General features: G+C 37.6%; 2 protein-coding genes and 1 long non-coding RNA gene across 6 annotated transcripts in view; 1 reads left to right on the top strand and 2 right to left on the bottom strand.

The window, feature by feature from the left end:
• Positions 1-235: 235 nt before the first annotated feature.
• Positions 236-23,789, bottom strand: part of LOC146460499 (cadherin-23-like) — a 55,335-nt gene continuing 31,781 nt past the window's right edge. For all 4 annotated transcript variants that reach the window (XM_085088114.1, XM_085088115.1, XM_085088116.1 and 1 more), the window contains 25 exons: positions 19,343-19,437; positions 18,970-19,110; positions 18,497-18,596; positions 17,770-18,215; positions 16,794-16,989; positions 15,900-16,108; positions 15,604-15,789; positions 14,774-14,878; positions 14,185-14,293; positions 13,756-13,823; positions 13,028-13,081; positions 12,846-12,936; positions 12,271-12,357; positions 12,100-12,146; positions 11,477-11,689; positions 10,936-11,024; positions 10,687-10,773; positions 10,180-10,248; positions 9,421-9,487; positions 8,705-8,829; positions 7,593-7,636; positions 7,084-7,159; positions 6,784-6,852; positions 5,457-5,532; positions 236-2,892 (listed from right to left, as the gene is read on the bottom strand). In XM_085088114.1, coding sequence (XP_084944240.1) covers positions 2,713-2,892; positions 5,457-5,532; positions 6,784-6,852; positions 7,084-7,159; positions 7,593-7,636; positions 8,705-8,829; positions 9,421-9,487; positions 10,180-10,248; positions 10,687-10,773; positions 10,936-11,024; positions 11,477-11,689; positions 12,100-12,146; positions 12,271-12,357; positions 12,846-12,936; positions 13,028-13,081; positions 13,756-13,823; positions 14,185-14,293; positions 14,774-14,878; positions 15,604-15,789; positions 15,900-16,108; positions 16,794-16,989; positions 17,770-18,215; positions 18,497-18,596; positions 18,970-19,110; positions 19,343-19,437 — 3,029 coding nt within the window. In that variant the 3' untranslated portion in view covers positions 236-2,712. The remainder of the gene's footprint in view (positions 2,893-5,456; positions 5,533-6,783; positions 6,853-7,083; positions 7,160-7,592; positions 7,637-8,704; positions 8,830-9,420; positions 9,488-10,179; positions 10,249-10,686; positions 10,774-10,935; positions 11,025-11,476; positions 11,690-12,099; positions 12,147-12,270; positions 12,358-12,845; positions 12,937-13,027; positions 13,082-13,755; positions 13,824-14,184; positions 14,294-14,773; positions 14,879-15,603; positions 15,790-15,899; positions 16,109-16,793; positions 16,990-17,769; positions 18,216-18,496; positions 18,597-18,969; positions 19,111-19,342; positions 19,438-23,789) is intronic.
• On the top strand, positions 19,923-20,895 carry LOC146460501 (uncharacterized). The gene is made up of 2 exons (XR_014857609.1): positions 19,923-20,058; positions 20,203-20,895. It is a non-coding gene; the product is annotated as an uncharacterized LOC146460501 (long non-coding RNA).
• Positions 21,549-23,381, bottom strand: LOC146460500 (uncharacterized). The gene has a single exon (XM_085088122.1). It carries the CDS (start codon positions 23,111-23,113, stop codon positions 21,641-21,643), a length of 1,473 nt encoding a protein of 490 aa, XP_084944248.1. The 5' UTR covers positions 23,114-23,381; the 3' UTR covers positions 21,549-21,640.

The raw sequence follows: 23,789 nt of genomic DNA, 5'->3' as shown, positions 1-23,789 counted from the left end.
CACAAACAACAGAGATGAATAAACATGATTATTCAGTTTCCTTTGTTTATGTCCTCTAAGCCTAATTTTAAAGTTGAATTTTAATATATAGAATGAAGCCTTTTAAATTTAATCAAGCGGATCCAATATATGCCAATTAAAAAGTATGATGGAGGACCTTTGTGTGGTATATGTGTGTGTCGGAAACCTATAAAATATGTCTATGATTAACGAAGAAAAAAACAAAGCGGATCAATCACAATTAAATGAACAGTTTATTTTCTATTATTTATTGTATTCTTTTATTTAAACGGTAGTTTGTTCATGCATATGATTTGCCTCTGTGCTTTAAATTTCAACGTTCCTGTAGTAATGGCATAATTTACTTAACACGAATTTATCTTCAAGGAGTGGTTTTCAATACTTCGATATCACCCGGGGGAATACTACTACCAGTCGCTTTCTTGTGCACGTATTTTCTTTCAAAATCTGATTGGTCTATAGTGCTGTGTCAGATGAGTGTGATTACTTCAACTTTAGTTTAGTTAGTTTTCATTGAAAACCTTTTGTTTTTTAATCGCTTAAAAGTGGTTTTCCGAGCGAGTAATTGCTGGTTTATACAATGTGGAGTATGAGATCTTTCCTTTTCGCGGACTTTAGACTCGATTAAAAACCACTCTTTTTAAGAAAAAAGTCAACGGAGTCTCTCGGTGATACATTGTTGCATAGATGTAAAATAACAACCGATAGATGTTTGGTATGTGTATGACTTGTTTAACTGTTAACGACAATTTCTTTTCAGACAAACCCAGCAATTATCGGTTATAAATTCTTCATACCAAAATTTTTTATTGACATTCTCAGTCATGCGTTACTCAAGTTTCATACTTATTTAGCCTGAGAAGATACGCTACTTTACTGTAAGATGTGATACTGACCTAAATGAATATAAAACATTCACTTCCTTGACCATTATTTGTCCTTAATCGACTCTTTCTACAAGCGTGGCCCTTAATATCTACCATCTCAAAACTTTTGAACTTTTGTTTGTTTGAATTGTTTACTTATAAATACAGCGTATGCGGCATTAAAAACGAACAAATAAACCAACAGATACTTGCTGGGGTAAACGTCACATGATATGAAGCTGTATGAACAAATCCAGAGAGGCCTACAATACACATCGCATTTGTTTTTTGTTTTGTTTTTTATGTAAGTTATTTGTGTGAAGAAAAGAATGAATTTTACAAAGACCACTCTTTACTTTCATCTTTCTTAGAAGGAGCGGGACTCAACTTTCTGGTTTTTGTATTGATCGGCGAAGGGGACAAATATAATTTCTCACAATCCGTCGGAACTCTTTCCATTTTTAATAGCAGTGAGAGCGCATGTCTGCAAATCTTTTATGTTTTATCTCCCTAGTTAGAAACTCCACCCTTTGTTGATTTCTAATCCCAATGGCTTGGCCAACTAAACACAGTTTAGTTAATATTATTCTTTATCTCGCGCCATGCCGGCACGGCTCTCATCTAATATTATTCTGATTTTTATTATTTTTTATACTAAAAAGAATAATAAAATGTGGTATAAAAACAATACAGTACCTTTAGAAGGCACCGTCCATTGAATTGACTCTCCTTAAATGACTTTGCAACCTTTTAAACTATAAAAATTAAAAACTATATACAAAAATGGTCCATTTTTTGTGATACGAACCTAAATATTTTGGTTACGATAGTGGCAGATTCCCGACAACATTTTGTATCGATTTTGCATTAAAATGACAAAATTCAGTATGGCTTCATAGCGTAGCATTTAATGTTAGAAAAGCAGGTGAGTTAGCTGAAGTACGCAAGCCAGCGTTTTGTTTTCACAGCCTCAAGTTCTCTTTCCTTGTATTTGAAAAACTTTTGACGGACAACGAAATTGACAAGAGAGAGAGACAGAGACTGAGGGAGAGAGAAGAAGCGGAATACATTGACACCGAACGACATAATCGCAAATGATGATAAGAAAACTGAAACATTTTTCAATGATTTAATACCCGGAAAACAAAAATTCGATTTGGCCAAAGTTGTATAGTAAAACTTTCATGGTAAATCTTCAGCATAACTAACCCGCCTACATTCTTTTAATAGCAACAGTTTGAATCATCCGATTTAGAGACGCTTTTGCCTGGACTGGACTGGAAGAGCGCACGATTCGTACCTTTAGTGTTGGACAGGTTACGGTTTTAAAGGGAGGGTTCACGGTTCTGCGCATGTCCATGAACCAAAACACTTTTTTGCCTTTGCTTGCTATGACCCAAGCCTGTTTAATTTCATTCGTTGTTTATGAACCATTCGGAAGGGAATAGGTAACTCGGGTTGGGTTATTTCGCATGCAAATAACTGTAAACACATCAAACGTGGAATAAAACCTACGGGTCAACGCTAAATTCAAAATCGGCAATATGAGTACAATCCACTACCATTTTCTGTGAATTTTGGTCATCAGTCATTTTGCTTGGACTAATTATAGAATGTGATTGCTGAAGTACATGTGAGTGGGATTTTTAAGGCCATAAAGTTGATAAGAAAGAGAAAAAATCATTTAGATTCATGCACATGCGCTGAAATGTGAACCCCTTCCTTTAACACGGCAATTACATCGTCGACGAAGACGTCGCTTTTGGACAAGAACAGTTAGTGGAATTTTTCGGTGCAGATAATTTTCAGTTAATTCTTGGTTAATTTATATGGTAGTGACTATGTACTTTTCTGAGTTTGTGAAATATTGCCTTTCTGTTAATGGAGATGACTCGTACGCTGCAGGCGAAGGAGGGGTGGTAGAACTCTTCCGACTTCCAGAACTACTTGCTCCTTGCTTTTCTTCAGTGTAGCTTTCTTCTTCATGTGCGTCTGTTGAAAACTCCTACAGTTCAAAAACACAAACATGTCGTGGTATTGGGGGAGTTAGTTACTAGAGAAACTGTGGTTCTGCGAAACGAATATTTGATTTTATCAACCGGGATTTATTAAACAAACAAAAAAAAAAAAGATTGGCCACCCGAAAAAGTCTTGAATGCGGACGAGCGTTATCCCTTCTCCCTTCGTCAGAGCGAATCCTTAGTACTTAAGAAATTTTTGCAGTGGCCATTTCACATAATCAGTTCTGTTGATAAAACCAAACAGGACGTGTTCTTAGTTCGTTGTTGAATGCTTATTTGGAAAAAAAATGAAATTATCTCCAATTTACACATTGAGTTTGGGCCAATTATAAAGTGCAATTAATGGTTATCATTAATTTTTTTTTTTTATGGATTGAGGGAATTCCTCTGGCTTTGTGCTTAAAACTAAATTCTACACTCCGCTTAAAGTGCACCTAACCCCCATTTTTTTTCTTTAAGTAAATCTTTGCAACTGTTGGAAACAAACTGATTTGCATTGTATTCAGCCTTTGTGAAAATGCATGCAATGCATTTTGTGACGTCATGTAAGGAATAGACCCATGCCCCTTACTAGCTCGGTCATGGGACAGATGATGGCTAGATTTCGTAACTTTTACAGCCTTTAAAAAGCCAAGATTTGGTTGAAAAATGCGCCAAATAGCGCAATATGTTTCGAACAGGTGCAAAGATTTATTTAAGAGAAAAAAATTTGAGGGTTAGGTGCACTTTAAAGCTGTATTTAAATTATTTCCTAAAGGAGTTGTTTTTGTTTTTTTTTTTTTGCTGTTGTTGTTTAGCTCCGTTTAAGTCCACAGAACGATATATGTATACGTTTTGGCTTTTTCATCGCCAAAGGGTAGGGTAGGAACAAGTGCAGAGACCAGGCGCGTAGGAGGGGGGGTTCGAGGGGTTCGAACGAACCCCCTTTGAAGATCAATAATGGCGGAAGAAAAGCTTTTAAATAAAGTTCCTGTGGTCGAAATACATCAACTAACAAAAAAAAAATAGATATAAACCCGTTCTTTAATGGCTTATCCACAGTAAAAGCAAAACTTGCCAAGAACCCTTGGAGATTCAAATTTTTAAGGGTCTCTAAGCTGCTTATGCTAGGACCCTCTGTAATTAGAGAAAGTCAGGTCGATGTTCAGCAGCTCACTGATTTTTTGGATCTCTATCAAGATGACCTACCCTCTCCACAACTCTTTTCCTCCGAATTCCAGAGGTGGAAAATTATGGTTCAGGACGTGTGAATCCCGACGACTTCCCCAACCTGTATATGCTCCTGAAAATCGCTGCCACCTTTCCAGCAACCACTTGTGAATGTGAACATTCCATAAGCACAATGAGGAGGTTGAACAACTACATGAGGTGTACCATGGGAGAAAATAGGCTGTCCGCCCTAGCTCTAATGCATATCAAATATGATATGCCTGTCAATCTTGACGAGATAGTCAATTTGTTCGAAGGCCTACACTCGAGAACGATGCAGATTACCAGCTTGGTGTACGACTATCAGCAGATCGAATAGCTATCAGAACTTGAAAGGGCACGGAATGTACATTGAACTTTCTTGTTTAAGTTGAAACAATTATGCCGTCGAAATGATGTATATATCTTAAAAAAGCTGCTATAAAACAAAGTTGTGATTTGTCTAAAATGGGTCTCAAAATGAAGGAAATGAGGTTTCTGGGAACCTAGATTTTCAAAAATTTTCGGGGGGCATCCCCCCGGACCCCCCTAGTAAGAGCACCTCCGGCGCTCAGCAAGATTTGGGGTTCAACGAACACCCCCATCGAAACCCTAGCTACGCGCCTGGAGACTGAGTTATCGAGGAATAAAGAGACTTGAAGAGAGAAGTTAGTAAAGATATAAGGGGCTGGTTCAAGAGGCAATCGGACTGAACTTGTTAACTTGATTGTTTCTCTCAAGATAGACCTTTTCAATTGATCGTTTTGCTTATTTTATTATTCGTTGTTTTGAATGCAAGTAAATGGCAATTTTCTGTGTGACGAAACATCTTCGTGCCGTAATATTTGACTAGAAAATCTATTGGCTGTGAGCCTAATTTTGTTGCATTTACTCTAAATCCGAATACTATTTAATTTTATTGTATAATGGATCCGTAACAAACCGAAATTAAGATGGCACGACTGTCTGGAGATAAGGTTTTTCATCCAGATGGGAATGTTTAAGCCTTGGTTTGTTTTCCCTAGAAACTGGAAGTTTGCATCTCAAAGGCATCTCTTTCCCCTGTCCCGTACATTTCCACAAAAATAGGTAATTAAATGTTCTCTCAATCGTTCGTGATGTAAGCCAAAAACCTCATTCATAAGATGGCTCGTTAGGACTTCTTTTTCACAGCGATGTAGTTTGCATATGCTTAAGAATGATAAAAAAAAATTAGATATTTTTTTTAATTGGAGAACAAGAGTTTCGCTCTGTCGTGCAACTCGTGAAACAGCCCCTATAAGAAGATAGCAAGAAAGAAAGGAGAGTCATACCAGCAGAAGTGTGAACTGGTCGTGGAGGCGTGGACCATTATTCATACCTGTGCCTCATATAGCTCTCCATGAACATCCTGGGTCGTCATGCGGAACGAGCTCCCGTAGAATGGCGAGGGCTCACTGGAAACAACAGCAGAAAATTTAAATATGTCAACAATACATAGCCTATCTATAATTGTGCGGGTTGTTAAAGATTATGGAACCATATAGGAGATAGGGCAAATCTGTCCCTATGAAAATCGAACCTATGATCCTCCATAAACAAGCGGAATGATAATAACTGACCTATTGTAACACTTATTGCAAGTAGGAAAATCTCACAACATTAATACGCCTTTCAGAAAGAAGTGCGAAAAGGACAAGAGCATCTTTCAACAGAAGAAAAAAAGATTAACCTCTAAAGAATGATCTACCTTGTGATCGAAGCTGAGACCTTAAAATCATACTTTATACCAGGATTAAAAAATATGGCCTCCTATTTTTTAGGAGGGGGTGGGGTACTGTCTTTAAGAGTCAGGAAAGAGCTTAAGTGGGCAGACGTAAGTGTTGAGGTTCGGCATTTTTGATAGATATTTTGTTTGTTTGTTTATTTTGTTCTTTTTTTCCTTTGGTTTCTTCTCTCAGTCTCAAAAAAAAAAAACGCAATCAGTACTCTTCTCTGGAGGTGTATAAAGTTCGGAAGTAACTCTGAAGAACATTCAGGTGTATAACAGGTGTATAAGGTTTATTAATTTGAAGTGTTATCATGCCAAAGAAAGCTACCAAGCAGTTATTTCCTGTTTTCTTATGATGGCATATATGGGAGGACTTGCTTTTCAGGTGTACACTTCAAATCTTCAAGTGAGAAGGCTATGAAATGAACATCAGAGTTGCTTCGTGGCATTTTTTGTTGTTGCTGTTGTTGTTGTTGTCTTATTTATGGTGAGAAGGGGGCTTGGAAATGTGGTCTTAATTATCACAAATTCTGCTGAGTTTCTGCTTTGAGTTTTTCCGAGAATTATTTGATGATTTGAGAAGCTGTATTAAACATTCGAAAAAGTGTTTTGCATCTTGTTTCCAAACACCTCGGAGTTAGTTAAAAGTATCGGCTGCGCCTCTTTTCTCAACCCAGTTCTCGGTGTCTGGAAATTGTTTCCACTGTGATGCTGTTTATTGTTCTAAGCGAGATATGGGAGGCTCTTTTAAGTGAAAGTTAATAGCTATGTTGTGGCTCAAATTTATCCTTGGTATAAAATTTTATCTTCTTATTGTTCTTGAGTATGGTAAAATATGATAACGACTTTGAAACAATGAAAAATAAAATTTAAACCAATAGTCAAATTCAACCTCAACGGTTAATTATTGACTAAGATGTAAAACAGCATATCTTACTTGGATACATCTTCTTCGTCTGTTCTCATGCCCCAGTTGTGATACGGGTCAACCCAGATAGGGTTCGATCTGCAATCAGATTATGCGAATTTTAAATTACCATGGACCAAGAGTTTTATACTTCTACTACTTTCGTCTTTACTCTAATGCGTTCCAAATGAGACAAAAAAGACATCCAAACTTAATGTTTTCGATTAACATAATTTTTATAATATCATTAAGATATTACTAGAAAGCATTAGGGATTCATGTGCAATTTGTTGGACCTTTTTTTAATGGAAGAGCAACTTTAATACTTACCCTTCAGAAATGTGCAGATTTGTTGTTGGGATGGAAGTAGCTGTTCCATTGGGATTCGAATTCGTCGCGCGAGAGCCTGAGGGAAACATGAAAATAGAATCGTTCACTAAGAATCAAAGAACACCAACTTGCTAAATTTGTAACCGTTCAGTTGGAATCGATCTGCATCTATTCCTGTGACGAATATCAGATTATGGAATAAATTTCCCTTTTTGTACACTCAATATAGTCTTAGATAATTGCAAATTCGCCATTTTTTTTATAAGTTCTGAAGACTTCTTAAAACTGCTAAAGCCTGGAAGAGATCACCAAGATTAAAATAGTAGTTAATACGAAAAAACAGAAAGCAGTTTTTAAATCAGGGAAACTGATGGCAGCAATTATTTAGTAATCTGATTAAATAACGACTAAGTAATTCACAAAGACTTTAAGCGCTTTGAAAGGGGCCTGAATTCGTCATAAATCATGATCTCTTGCTATACCCTGTTAGGAGTAAAATATTTATTTACCTCCATAGCTAGCCGCAGTTGCTGCTCTCAGTTTTCGTCTTTGTCTTAAAAAGAAAACAACATAACATAAATAGGAGAAAGCAAATGCCTTTGAACATTGCATGAAATTATATCATTTTGAAACAAGGAAATTCTTTAAAGGCGTCATAATATTTGAAACAAAAAAAAAATCAAGATAGGTGTAAAATCAGAAATTTTTTACACAATGTAAGAAAAGGAAATTAACCGAAAGTGGGTGATTTGTAAGTTGCAAAATATTTATGGAACTCCTTTTTGTAAGAAAACTCACAAATATATGTTGGCCGTGGGTCATAATTATATGACATTTTATAACGAAAGATGTTACTATGTTACTATATAATAATACTTATTGCACTTGAACATTTTCCTTACGGCATTAATACATACAGATTGCTATTAGAGATTATATATTTTGCTTCCATTTCCTCAAGACTAGGAATTAAAATGACAAAAGAAGTAATGAAAAAAAAAATTGATAGACAGACTTTCTTCCACATTTCCCACCCCTACTCTCCCTTCTCCCTGAGGAAAAATACGAGGGCTGCTCTAAACAGATATATATATAATCTCTGGGATTTTAAATAGTGTTAAAAGGATTAATTTGAAACTGCTTATCACGTTAGGTGAGTGGGGGGGGGGGGGGGGGGAGGTAAGGCTGGGGAAGGGGTGGGAGGGATGAGAAGAGATGGGAAATAGGAAATAGGTGAATTGTGCATGGAAAGCACCATCCTGGTCCCAATTGTTCAAAGAGCGGGAAACTTTATCTAGTGGATAAGGTGCTATTTAACGGTGCAAATGTACCCCAAACAACGCTTCTAGCAAGTTTCCACACAATCCCATACTTATATTAGACATACCCTTCTACCCTAAACACAAACTATAGGACGATAGGGAATTCTTGGTCATAATTTGTCTGCTACATGGCGACCTATTCAGTGGGTAAAGTTATCCGCTCTTTGAACAACCGGGACCTGGTATTTAAGTCATGGCAATGAAGCAAATTAACAAAAAAGAACAAATCAACAACAACAACAACAACAACAAAACAAACAAACAAACAAAAACAAAATAAATGTAGGTAGCACACTTACCTTTTTCTGAGCTGACAAACCACACAACAGAATATCAAGATAACCAAGAAAAGGAGAATTCCTAGGCCGATAACTACAGCTAAGACCACTGGGAATTCGTCTGCTGTTCTCGCTGCAACGTGCGGCTGTCGATAAATAAAAGAGAGGGAAATTCCTGATATGAAATAAGGCGTTGTAATTCAGTTTTAGTTTAATCCCAATGAAGCCCGTCTCTTCTTAATTAAGAATGTAAACAGTTATGAAAGAAAAATTAGAAACTGTCTTAGTTCCGTCGTAAAACTAATCCCATTTTCGGATATTGCATCATGCAATGAAATACAAACAGTTCGAGTTTGTTGGAAATCTCACCGTCTGGTTTAATCTGTAATTTACTGGGATACTGTATATACCGTGCGAGGCGTTTCTGCCTTTTATTTTCCGTACACACTGACACATATTCTGCGATATTTGTACTTTCGTCGGTGTCGGGGAGAAAAATGGCAGAGCGCATTAAAAGAATAGCCATGACCTCGGAAATTCGTCTCCAGTTTTTCTGCAATAAAACTGGGCTTCTTTACCAATTTGTTAAATAACAGAACAATTATCCTGCTCAATCTTGCTGAATATGCCCTGCTTTTAGCCAACTCGGCCTAATTGACCTCGTCGGCTAAGTATTAGGCGATATTCAGCGCATTATCGCAGGATAATTGTTGAATAACTGTAGAAGAGAAACTCACCTTCACTTCCTTAATTTTCCATTCCTGGAAGAATTTGAGATGCTTGACATAGTTGTTGTCTATTTTACTGAAAGAAAGGTTAAAGTAACCTCAACACACGGGGCTCAACGGACGCCTAACTGCGCCTAATTATTACCTCCAATGTTTCTGACTTTGTTTTTAACAAGTAATCAAGTGCATAATTATGGCACCAGAACATGCAACTACTATCGATTGCATTCTTGTGGAGCAAATCTTAAGCAATTTATAGTCCTTTACCAAGGTTCCAAAATCTAGAACTCTCTCCAAATATCAATTACTTCTTCATCTGGTTTTTTCACCTTTAAGAAAAAAAGTGTTGCAGGTTTTATCTATAAAATCCTAAATTGACCAAGCCACACTGACGCAGCACCATATTTTTTACTTATTAATGACAGCCGGGGTGGCCTCTCTTATAAGCCTGGTGGTTTCTTGAGATCTCCTCGCCATTATTGTAAATTTGATCATTTCTTCTATTTTTATTAAGGGAAATAAATAAATGATGATGATGATACCTTTACTGATATCCAAATGGGATGTTTACTTGTAGAACATCATTTAACATAGGGACATTGGACGGGCTCTCATTTCCGTCCCATACCACCTGAACAGTTACAAACTACAGGGGCCCAAAATGAATAAGCACAGTGAGAGCGTAGCCTAATGAATTGTGCGGGCTATAATAACGATATAAAGGTTTATTATAAACCTGATGTACAGATCTGAGGTACTTATACTCACTCTATAACGATATCTTTGTCGACCACTTTATTTGTTTCAGGATCAACTGCATGAAAAAGCACTGACGTCCTTAAATCAAAGAGGCAGAAATAATTTTAGCTTACGACAATAAAAGAAATATGCTTTTTGGTGAGTGTAAGAGACTCCCGGTAATTTCAGAAGTATAACGTGGTTGTCGGGAAAGTCCAAGAGGTCAGGCCCGAACGGTGTTGAAATCCCTGAAATCAGTGTGATACCACGTAACCCTCGAAGTTACTGAACTGTCAATAAAAAGGGGATTTTCGATTCATGTATGACTTTTAATTCAGTATACTAGTATCCTTATCACGATGAAATGGTTATACCCATGAGCAAGAGGCGGATTGAGAGATTAAGAATGGAAGAGGCTCACGTACTATATAACTTATATTACAACTCGCGTAAGGTTATAGGAAAATGCAGAGGTTTGTAATAAAGTCTGCATTTGGTTGGAATGATTGCAAACAATTAAAGGTTTCACTAACATACCTGTCATAGTCGTACTTTCCTTCTTCATCTTTGTAATAATTTATGTCATCTATGTTAATTATATAACCCGTGATATTCTCCAGAACCCTAGAAATAACATGACAAGAACGGCCAACCAATAAGTGTCTGATATTAAATGCGGCCACAAAAAGAAAATTTTTTAACAACAACAACAGCGATATCAACGACAACAAAAACACAACCCAACGTAACGAGACAGTGTCGGCTCTTCATGGCATTTTACTTTACCTTTTCAAATCGTCTTGGTTTTCGCGAACAAAGTCGGGTGATCTCCCTGAGATAATTACGGCTCTCTCAGTATCAGTTAACACATAGATCTAAGACAACAATAAAATCGTTAATAGATACTTTCTCATCAATGAAACTAACCAAAGCGTATTTTGCGATTAGCTTCTGACTTTGTCCAAGGGAAAAGGTGAAATCCAAGGAAACGAGCCACGAGACCTGTCATGGCCTACAATCTCTCTTAAGTAGCAATATTCTCCCATCCAATAAAAGGAGAGTGGTTCAAACGGGTCGCCCTTGTACTCAGTTTTGTTAAAAATGATAGCCTTTCACTCTAATAAATAACTGTTGAGTAGAAATAAAGACAGATCTCAAGTAAGTTCTCCCTGACATATCATCCAAGCACGGGAAATAAGACACATTTTTCTACTAGGAAATATAGACGCCCATATTTCAGTTAAAATAAATCCAAGGAACTTCTTTTATTGCAATATCCTGGATTTTCAAAATCGTTTCAAATCAGATTGGTGTATTGTTGGCTCACCTTTACTTCAGCGGTGTCGTTTAAATACGGCTCCTCTCCAAATCGATCCTTGGCGATGACGTCAACGACAAACTCGCTCCCAAACTTCCCCGCGTAAGATGCCTTTGCTTTGATCCAACCCGTTGCTCGGTCAATGCTGAATTCCTTGGCGTCTTTAGTGTTCAACAGCTCGTATGCAATACGGCTGTTGTTACCATCATCAGAATCTTTAGCCTGGAAGTACAGTAACATTGTTTGCGACCAAATATTGCATCAAAAGCAATATATTGTCTGCTGATTGATAAATATCTCACTAACAAATCTGAGATGGCATTTAAAACATCTCATATCATTATAGGATTTGAATAAGATTGTCAATGTTCAATTTCAATTGCTCAAGTGATGGCCATAAGAAAGAAAATTAAAAATTGAACTGCACAATTCCAATCCATAGTTATCATGTAATTTAGTGAAGAAAAAAAAAAACGAAAAGGAAAAAGGAAAAGCAAGCTGGCCGTTTCAACAAGACCAAACGGTAACTGCACCTTAGATACCTTCGACGTCGTGAAGATTTACAGGTTTGGGAGAACAGACTAGTCTGTTTCTTCCAATCTACAGTGAGTTAAAACCGAGTTAACACTTACAGAAACTTGAATAATGTTGCTTCCATGCTTGGCATCCTCTGAGACTCCTTAAACAGGTAAAGAGAGAAAAAAATGAGAGGTGGAAGGACAGTTGCGAACGTAGAAACTGACGAGAGAATCCAAAAAATAATATTGATGATGATAAAATAAAATAATAAGTGAAATATGTACCTCCTGTGTAGAGCTTTTTCGTGAAATGAGGACCATTGTCATTTTGATCAGCAATCTCTATGATCACCAGCTGCACACTCAGATCATCTATTTTAGAAAGTTAATGTATTATTTATGCTCCATGGCCTGTATTGAATGGGTTATCCCCTACACCGCTGACTGTCTCATGCAGTCTTTAGTCTTTAACCCTCCGTACATTAACAATGTCATTATTATTATACTCTCTACTGGGTTAAGAATGTGGTGGTGATGTTAACGGTCTTGTAGTCAGAGCGTTTAGAAAATATGTTTTCGGCGTATTAGTAAATATACTTTAAAATTGAACTCTTATTTCCTTCCCGTCACTGAATCCATTTTACTGATCATGATTACATTCCTGGCAGATCTCATTCTTATCAGTATAAAGTCATTTCCATTTTGCTACGTATCGTGTCTCAAGTATCTTTCATCTCAGTATTTCGATAACTGTCGAGCTTGACTCCACGAGATTATTATTTATCAAGTATTCACCAACCCCCAACCCCCCCCCCCCCCCCCCAAAAAAAAGTGAAGCTGGTTTAAACTACAGCACCTACCTGGCAAACGTGCCCCTGTTGCGTTGGTTTGATTTGAACTTGCATCTAGGATAGCTCTTTTGTTTCTAGGTTGAAGAGAGACTGGATCGAGCTGCAATTAACCAGTAGTAATAAGTTGGGTTTTGTGCAGCAAATGTTATTTTTAAACCTTATTTCGATTTCAAATAGAAAGTGTAACAAACCTTTACGTTGGATGATTTAATGTACAAAAAGAACTGTGAACTATCTTCTCGGTCCTGTTGGAATGATTAACAGTTTATAGTCAGCATATGACACAAGAAAAGAGTTAAAATTTAAAATTTAAACATTTAATGGTTCTGGTTTTTGGCAAAGGGAAAATAGATATGGCCATGCTGGTTACCAATATCCGTCTCTTCATTTTGAAATCAGATAAAGGGGAAGTGGAGTGGGGAACGGGTTAAGACACTAATGCATAAAGAGTGGGGGATCAGAGAATTAACTCGCAGTGAGAGTTAAAGTGCAAAGATGAACCTATTTAGCTCCAACTGAGCGTAAACTGCCCGATAGAGGTAAAGAAAAAATTATCAGACCTTGATGGGAAAAGATCAACCTCTGTTTTACTGATGGCCACGAGGCGAAACGGGAACAGGTCGTGAGCGATAATTGTGGAGCTTTCGGGCAATTCTTTCAAATATTGGCTTTCTGTATCAGTTTTTCACCACATGTTGGGGGGAGGGACCCGTTGAAAACGTTTGGCTTTAAACATTGTTTAAAAAGAGATTATTCCAATGTAAACGTTCGGGTGTTATACCACGAAATGATTTGAAAAAAATATATATATATATATAAATAAATAAAAGCGTGACATTAGTTAAGTGGGCCACAAGCACTGGTTAAACTACTCGGACAATTAAAAGAAAGATTGCTTTGACCGTCTCCAAGTACTTACAATTTCACGGTTTGTTGTTAGGACGCCTGATGTCTCATTTAAGCTAAAAACATCTCCCTTATTTCCGTCTGCAACGCAACAAAAAAAATATTTTCTATACATATTTGTCGCTTAACATTAAGGAGTTTTAATGGTTTAAGTTGGCAACTGGGAATACATATTTGTTTGCTTGTTTGTTGTTGTTGTTGTTATTGGTTTTTTTAGTTCTTAATTGGAAGATCAGAGCTGAAGCAGTGGGGATGGAATGACCGCTAAGTCTGGAGAAAATTAATTAATTAATTAATTAATTAATTAATTAATTAGCACATTAATTAAACACTCCTATGATTTTCGGGTAACTTTTCATCTCTACCCAAACAAACTTCTTCACCATAAAAAACACCTCTATTTTTTCCGAGGTTGTAGAAGTAGAATAATTATTACAGTTACCTTGAATATAATAAAATATGGGACCAGCCTGGTCGGCATCGTAGGCTGCTATTGTTCCTACTTCAGCACCAGCAGCAAGATTCTCACCAACTGATAACTTAACTTGTCGCTGAATAAAAGCAAAAGGAATGGAATGTTATGACAAATGGATGAGATGTGCCAGCCATGTTTATCAAGATTTGGCGGACACATAAATTTATTTAAGGAAACTTAGATAAAAGGAGTTAAAAGCAAGGACGACAAGCCATGATGACCAAGGCAGTGGCTTTATACCTTTTCCATCGATACTTCGTAAAAGTCATGTGGATGAATGATAGATTAGTGATTGCAAAAAAAAATGTTCAAAATGATTTTATTATTATTATTATTATTATTATTATTATTATTATTATTTTTCTCAAAGGATCCTCAGAGGAGACATTTCACACTGTAAATACCTCAGTAGTAATTGAAGTAGTCAATGTTATGTATTTCAGTAATGGCAAACGCAGACCTTGGCAGACGATTGTCTCATTCACACTTGAAGCGCTAATGTGTATCACTAACATAAAACTTCACGAGGATTGCCTGTAGATTGATTGGCGCTTACCGTATTAAAGATTGGCGCATTGTCATCAATATTCTTTAGTGCAATGGTTATAGTCTTCTCGCTTGACAAAGACGGACTTCCAAGGTCTTGAGCTTTTATCGTGAGCTGTAATAGAACAAAATCATGCAAAGAAATTAAGAGAAATTCGTTTACTTGAACAAAAAAAAATTGAAATCAATATCATTAAGTAAACACGTTGCTGTTTTTCTTTGTGTTTGTTTGTTTTTGTACTTTTTCAGTGTGGCAGCTCGTCGTTTTTAGTATGCTCACTTAATTCCTTTTTCCTACTCCACTACTAAAACAGGGTACATTTTAAAGACTTGAAAACTCCCAGTAGCGCTATCAACTGATTCAGCACACAAGAATCAAGACTGACTTAAACAGACCAATTAACTAGAACTTAGAAGTCAAAAACACTAAGGGCAGACGTCAATGGGAATTATTAGAGAGATTAAGCAACACGTTTACGGTAAACGACAAATGTAAGATTCACGTTTATGTTTTCTTGAAAAAAGGACAAGATAATTCTGGCCTTTGATGCTAACACAAAGCTACTCAATTTTTCTGAGAAACTGAAAACAGCGAGTGGCAAATGTTGTGTAAACATGGTCACGTGGTCTTTTCTGCAGTTTGCCGTTTGCCGCGAACGTGATGCTTAATCTCTCCGAATGTCATAAAAACGACGCCAAATAGAAAAATATTAATATCTTTATGTGGACAAGGTGTATTAGGCTTGGAATAGAAGTTGTATTTTAAGCTGTTAAAAAGAAAAGACGGCAGTGACATAAATTAATTATTGACGGTATTTAATGATCTTGTCTTACTCTTACCTTGTATATGTTAGGTAGTTTATCGAAATCCAGAGCTGCAGATGTTAACAGTTTACCGCTGGTTTCATTTAGTTCAAACTTGCCATCATCGTTTCCGCTTATGATTGTAAACTTTATCTGGGCATTCATACCAGTATCTTTGTCGGTAGCGTTCAATGAGGTGATCCTTGTACCAACTGTCGCATTCTAGAAAGAAATTTAAGGTGATGACGTAGAGAACGAACGAGGGAACTATAAGAGAAAGGAATGTATGCATACATACAGAATTACTGAAATAATATTCGAAGGGTATGTACCTCAGGTATAGTAAATACAGTCTGTGTATATATTTCTGGACGTTGATCATTTATGTCCAGTACGGTGATATTAACTGAAGCATTACTGGACAGCGCCGGGCGTCCATGGTCTGTGGCTGACACTAGAAGGCTGTAAAAGTCCGTTGTTTCACGATCTAGTGGTTTAGCTTTCGATAATTCCCCAGTTACATTGTTCAAGATGAAGGCGCCTGGCAAAATAAAGTATGAGAAACAACAGTTTTAGTAATAATTCACTTCAAAAGAGGATACAGCTGCGCATTTAGTAAAATATATCCAAAGACAGTTAAAAGTCAGAGTTTAGTAGTTGAAAAAATGTAAAAAAAAAAAAAAAAAAAAAAAAAAAAAAAAAGTGGACCTCCAACGCCACCGAGACATGACTGCTAACCCAACAGCCGATTAACCAACATAAGGACTCCATACCGAATGCAAGAATACCCTCTGGAAAGCCGAAAATGGCTCATGAAACTTCATCTCTTCCTAAAATTGTATTTATGCAACGGACACTGCTTCACAGTTGTTCAGTGTTTTTAACACTGCAGGCTAGAGTTTTGACTATAATTTCATTCAATGGTAGTTCATCATCAACCGATGAATATTTGTATAATACCTGGAACCGCCAGCGATATCGATTAATTAAAAAAAGTATCCCCTTTCCCAAGGGTATGATAAATGGGCAGTATTGGCAGGTGATGCGATGGCTAGCACAAATCCCTGCATTCGACGCAACATTATTAGCCAATCTTTGATAATAAAGGCCTTTCTATCCTGAAGAACCTCAATTCATCTGGAAGGATTTTCTTTAATATTTGGAAGGGGGGGGGGGGGGGTTGACATATGGCAATTGTCGTTAATTTATTCTCAGCGACCACAGACCTTCCTCGTTTCCCTTAATAATAGCATAGATAACTTTGGCATTATCTCCATCATCATCATCCTTTGCAGAAACTGTGAGGATCTTTCTGTCTTCTGTGTTGCCCAATTGCCCTGTGTCCTCGGGTACGGCTTTGGCGTAAGACTTGGGCTCAAACTTTGGAATAAAGTCATTCACATCTAGAATAGTGACGGTCAGCTGAAATAAATTAGAGAGAAGTTGCTTCAGTGAAACAAAAGATGGTAGTGATCGAAATGCAAAGACATGCAATAGAATTTCAAAAGACTATAAAATATTTGGTTTTATCAGGTGAATTCTTAAGGCAACTTGGCCACCGTAAAGAAATTGGAGAGTTGACATTTCGAGCACTGCTCGCCCTTCATCGGACTGAATCAAGGAATTGTGAGTTGTGTGTAGTTTATATAGTGAACTACGGGGCTACTCTAATCTACTGGTAGAAGCATGGCAACATTAAAATAGTCAAATGAGAAGGGTTCGCTGATTCCGTAGGGATTTAGCCGATGCCGATCGGTTTGGGAGAGGAATTGTTGCTCTAATTTTTCCAGCTTTATCTGATACCATGATGTGAAGAAATGCCACAGACTTCGCATGTGTTTATGAGAATGGTTGGGTATGTAAAAGTGTCGAATGACTGGTTTGGATTCCTAGCCAGGCAACCACGTTTTGTTTTGTTTTGTTTTCGACACCCGTACAGATTTCGTTAGGTTTGTAAGTTATTAAAGCTCTGTGTTCCGTCTTATATAGCCTCTTTTCTTTTAAAAATTGTCAAAGTATATCTCAGTCCATTATTGATGTAGAAATATTTCAATAAACTATATAACGACATTATCATCTTAACTAGCAATACTAACTGAGTACCCTTCAATCTGCCTATCAACATTTGGCAGGGGAATCTAATAAATTCGCTTGTTGATAGTGAAATACCAAAGATAAGGAAGTATAAATCTCAGTCCTCACAATAACTGTTGATTTTTGTTCCGTGTTGTTCACCCGGCTAATTGCCGCTATGGTCAATGAATACACCGGAATTCTTTCGCGATCAAGACCAGCGGCAGTCCAGTTTAAGTAAACTGTGCCATTCAACTCGCCAATGGCAAACTGCTTCTCCTCATTCCCTCCTTCAATCCTGTAATAAACAGTCTTATGCTCGTCTGCAGCGTCCATATCTGAAGCATTCACTAGGGAGACAAAACTGCCTGCGGTAGCATTCTCCAGGAGGCTAGCGGTGTATGATTCCTGGTGGAAGACTGGGGCGTTATCATCTACATCTGTGACCGTTACTAACAGATGAGCATATCCCACGAGGGTCGGGCTACCAAGGTCTCGAGCAGCGACGGTGATGTTGTAGAATGCTTTTGTTTCGTGGTCCAGCTTCTGCCTCAGCTTAATAACACCTGAATTGGCTGCAGTAACAAGAAAAGGAGATACACCTTAGATAACTAGGTCAAACTCCACCATTGAATCAGTCCATGAGAGTAGCATATGAGAAAGAAAATTATAAAATACGTGAGAGGATAAGGGACTGCGAATTCGAAATCAACTGAGTGCAACTAGGTTGGCGTGTAAAATAATTCATAACGCATTTGCCATTTTTCGTGCTCTTTTTGACAGATGAAAATGCTATTCAAACAAAACTGGTTATGAAGGGGCGTAAAGCTTTTCATCAATATTAAGCCATTCATACCGTCCATAGAGAACTGATCATCGCTGTCTCCACTTTCAATGCTGTATCGAAATTGACCATTTGCACCTGCGTCTGGATCTGTAGCTGACACTGTTGCCACCTGAAGTGTAAATGGTAATTAATAAGTGAATTTGCACTTTGTCCTTCATCTTGGGCACTTCCTGATATAAAGTAAAAAGTAATATATATTTGAAAGAAAACGACAAAACTTTTAAGTTTACAAAACATGAGACTTCTGTCGTCTTCAGTTAGTTAATGTATAAAGCGTACATGTTTTGTATACTTAAAAGTTTTGTCGTTTTCTTTAAACTTTTGACTTGCCTGCTACTATCAAGACCCTTTGGAAATATTACCCCAAGAATAGATCTAACAAAATCATCATCATTGACGTAATGAAATGATGCCAAAAGCGGCGACCAAAACGACCAAAATTTAAGTGAAGAGATTCTCCAGTTTATCATGAAAAGACTTACCGTGGTCCTGACAAATGTACTTTCTCGAAGAGTGACATTGTAGCTGACGCGTTCAAATGTTGGTGGATTGTCATTGACATCATTTATGGTGGCTTCTACAGTTGTGTTACTTTCATGATAAGGACTTCCATTATCACGTGCCTAAACAAAACAAACGCAACAAGTGTGTTGAAGAAGAATTGTAACAGTGAAAGAATAAGAGCTAAAATATGACTTGAAAAATAAAAAAAAAAGACGTCTAAGAATGCATAGCACTTTTTCCTGTGCGAAATTGTTAAATAACACTGCTGGATTAACGAGGACTTGCACACTCCTTTCGATGATAGAATTCTGGATTAAGCACTGTGAGACTACAACAAGCGCGAATACTTACAGTGATTACAAATTTGAAGTTGGTGTTTGTCTCCCTGTCCAGGTGTCCCGCTGTGGCAATAACGCCTGTTGTGTCGTTCACCTTAAAAGGCAGGCCTGAACGCGACAACAAAAAATAGATTAAAAAGATGCAGACTTTACTAAAGAACTAAAGGTCGATTGTGTTTAATACGTCGAAAGCAGAAACCAAGAAAACAAGGTCATCGTTATTAAAGACATTCTTTTTTAATTCCGACCCTACACTTTATAAAAAATTAGCCAGTTTTAATACGTTCACCAACGTTCATAAGGATACTTGTTTTATTGCCAACAGTGTTGGTAACAATATGGCTTTTCTGTGAAATTTGTTGAGAAGTGATTGTTGTTGTTAAGAATGCGATTTCCAATTACCCCGAAACTAAGTTAGGACATAGTGATTTTTAAAAATTGTAATTTGTCATCCTAATCAAAAAATGGAACTTTCTAACTACTTCTAGGAGCTAGGAGATATGGTACGAGTACCACTTTTCAAATCTATCTCACTTGCTTTGAGTAGTCACGTGTCATCGCAGTTTTGAGTCCGTTTCAAAAATCTCCTTATCTATAGTGTGTGTGCGGATGACGTCACAAAATTACTGGCGGCCATGTTGGAGGACTTACGTAATCAAAATGGCGACTGAAACAACAGGGGTTGAGCCTCTGATGCTCTCAAATTATAGCGAAAATCTTGAAGGCAAGGTAAAATATAGGTATCTCGATAAAATTTCTGAGATTGGTATAGATCCGCTTCTCATCCCAGCTAAAACGTTGAGCGAGAAATGCCTTCCACCAGTTGAATCCATGGATTTAAAACTTACTTTCGTATCTTGTGCTCGATACTAGATTTATTCCAACGCACAATTTAAAGCTTACAGAAGCCTTCAAGCTTACAACCAGATGGTTAGTGGCTTCATTTCCAGTGTCCTTGGATGTATGATTAACAAGAGGTTTGTGGTGTTGGCCAAAGTAAGACATTCGCAGAGACTGAATGAACCACTAGTGCAATTGTGGATTATAACAAACGAATAAGGTACTGTGATGTCAGCACATTGTGCAGGGTGTATGGCTGGCCTGGGTGAGTGTTGCTCACATATAGCAAGTGTACTATTCTATCTTGAAGTTGTCACCAGACAAAACGGAAGGTTAGCGTGTACGCAGGTTAAGTGTGGCTGGATTTTGCCAAGTTATGTTGAAAAGGCTGATTACGCCAGAGTTAATGACATCAACTTTTCCTCAGCAAGAAAACTGAAGGCAGCCTGGAGAAGTCTTTAAACGATCTTAGTTTGTGCGGCAAGAATGATAACAGTGATCAATCCTCTACAGGGATAAAAGAATCACCTACAGTACAGGGGTCAGTGCAGCAACCAACTAAGGATGAACTTGAACAGTTGTACAGTTCTCTCAATGAATGCAAAGTCAAACCTGTTTGTCTAAGTTTAGTAGAAACATATGCAGATGAATTTATTTCAAAACGAGAGGGATACCATCTATCCGAGATTTATTTGATGAGAAATACATAAACCTTAATTATACTGAGCTACTAGAACAGTGCTACAAAGTTGAAATATAAAGCCTCACAAATGAGCGAATAGAAATGATTGACAAAGAAAACATAAACCAAGCAAAAAGCAGTGCTTTCTATCATCACAGGGCTGGACGAATTGGTGCATCTCAATGGCATGCAGCATGTCACACTGATCCTGCACAGCCATCACAATCTCTTATCAAAACAATTTGTTATCGCGACGTGTTTAACTTCCCTTCTGCAGCTACAAGGCATGGTTGCAAACATGAAGAGTTGGCAACAGTGGCAATCGCTGAATATGAAAAGCAGATGAAGGCAAAACATAACAACTTTAAAGCAGTCAAGTGTGGTACATTCATAAACAAAGATTACCCATTTTTGCATGCCACTCCCGATTTCATTTGTTCCTATGACTGTATGACTGTTGTGGCCTTGGGTTGGGTGAGGTTAAGTGTCCCTACTGCATTGATGCGAAAGAGTTTGACTCTTATGTCAAACGTGGCAATGTTCACAGTGATCTTGAGAGTTTTAAAATTTTCAACATGAATCTAAGTTTGTTGAAATTAGAAGATGTTTAAAATACCTTACAGCAATATTTCTGATATCTGATAAAATAAGGGACAATGTCAATCAGGACATTAAAGCATTGCATTAATGTTATGACCCTAGAATTATGAGCATTATCAATTATTTTTTCAATAGGTGTACCAAATTGAAATGCAAAGCCATGTTTAGTTCACTTACAAAGAGTGAGTTTTAGTCAAATGGTATGATTGGAGGGCACAGATTCACTAATGCAGAACATACCCTGATGATTCTATCAATCAAAGGGGTTTCCTTCTCTTCTTTTTTCCTGCATGTGAGGTAATCTGTAGGTAATGTACTTTGCAAAATAGTGTATTTTTGTCTCAAAACTCCAATCACCCTTTCAACGTGTATTCGTACGTTTGCAATTTTTCTTGTCTTCTCCACATCGATTGGATCTAACTGACTTTTCCCTTTGGTAAAAGCAGGGATATTTAAGCTTGCCTGGTAGTACCATACGCTTTCATGGACAGTGAACCCTCTGTCTGCAAGAACTAAGTCTCCAGGCAACAAGTTTGTAAGGAAACCAGAGTTTTCAGTTACAAACTTATCTGATGCCCTACCACCCCATGCTTTACTGACAAATGAAATTGATCCTTGGGGGGTAATGCCAATGAGCACCTTAACGGTGTTGTGGTGCTTATAATTAGAAAATGCTTGTGCCCTTGCCAGCAAATTGGTAGGCCTGTCAATGAAAATCTCAAAACAGTCGATAATCACAGTTGTTTTTAGGCCAAATGCTTCTATGAAACATTTCGGCATGGTTTTCTGAAGGTCTTTGCGCTCAGGCCACACTATCAAAGGAGACAAGCGAATATCCATTACCTCGATCCATGAATTGAAGACTCTTGAAACAACAAATCGAGATACACCAAACCGATAGGCGAGATCCTGGTGAGGTACGTTTAGCCGTAATTTCATAAGGACCATAATAAATTCTTGAAACTTGCTTAAGCGAGCACGGGAGAATTGCCTAGTTGCGTGAGGAGCAATAAAGGAAAATGTTTTTATCAAAATCTCGTATGAAGGCAATCCAGTGTAAAATCTGACCTTGTCATCATCATTACAAAAATACTCTTCATCGTAAACTTGTCCTGGCACCCCCTGCCGACCAGCTAGACAGGCAGATTCGTCTGTATTTGTGGCAACATGTTTTAATTTTAACTCTCTCATATCAGCTGTAACATCTTCGATGTCATCAATCAACGCTTCAACTGGCTCGCTAGCCTCCTCCAGTTTCATAACTTTCACTTTTTCCTTTTCTTCTCTTTCGGCTTTACGTTTTCTGCGCTCCTTGATTCTGGCACTACGCTCCAGATTAGCTTGTGATTTTGCTGTTTCGTCGATTGATTTTTTCTCGTGACCAAGGTGCACAGTTGGGATCCAATCGGGATTGAATCTATCCCAAAGTTGGGCTGCTCTGCCACTGATAAAATGTTTCCCACAAACTCTGTCGTTTTCTAAAATCTTTTCTGTCAAGTCATCTCTGCTGATTGCCGCTAACCAAAGAGTACGTCTTTCTGATGACAATCTTTCCGTTTGTTCTCCTTGGTTTGTTAAAACTTTCGGAACACGGCAAAACGCTACATTCGGACACTTGTCGCTTTTGTTCCCACAACCAACAATTAAACAAAACGACGGCATTATATCAACAAGACCAATTCACACTCTAGTTTGATCGTTCGAAGGCTGCTTGCACTGAAACGCACGTGGATCAAGGCAATTTTTCTCATAGAAACCATTTAAATTCGAATAAAAAAATTCAGGCAGACAAATTGTAGCGTGCAATCAATGAACCGAGACAAATCGAGCAGAGATACGCCGTGAGACTGGTAGATTTTACAATTTTTTGTCATGATTTCTTCACTCGTAGTCATGTCGAAAATGAAAATGATCCCAATTTATAAGAAACTGTTGCACTAAAACCAATTTTTATTAGTTTCACCGATTTTCAATACCGGGATCATGTTTTCAAATTTAAAAGTAATCGGGCCGACAAAACAAAGTGAGCGGAATAATCGGTTTTAGAAATTGAAAAAAATAGGGCTCAAAAAATCGATATAAAGGGGCTTTGTGGTTGAAATATACCTTAAATGACCAAAGGGCACTGTAAATTAGCTACCTTTCCGATTTTAATTCACAAGGAAGGAAAGGAAAATGCGAGGTATATCTTGAAAGCACTTGCGATGCCCGCACTCTGAATGGTAAACACAGGGAAAACCCATCAAAGTGGTCCTCCAACATGGCGGACGGTAAATCAAGGGTCACGTGTCCGCACACACACTATTTTGAATCAAGAGGAAAGAGCAAGTGTACTCAA

The sequence above is a fragment of the Pavona decussata genome, unplaced genomic scaffold (assembly GCF_977016875.1).
Source record: "Pavona decussata unplaced genomic scaffold, jaPavDecu1.1 SCAFFOLD_211, whole genome shotgun sequence".
Classification (NCBI taxonomy): Eukaryota; Metazoa; Cnidaria; class Anthozoa; order Scleractinia; family Agariciidae; genus Pavona; species Pavona decussata.
The sequence above is the reverse complement of the archived record's forward strand: the minus strand, read 5'-3'. Positions and strand labels throughout refer to the sequence as shown.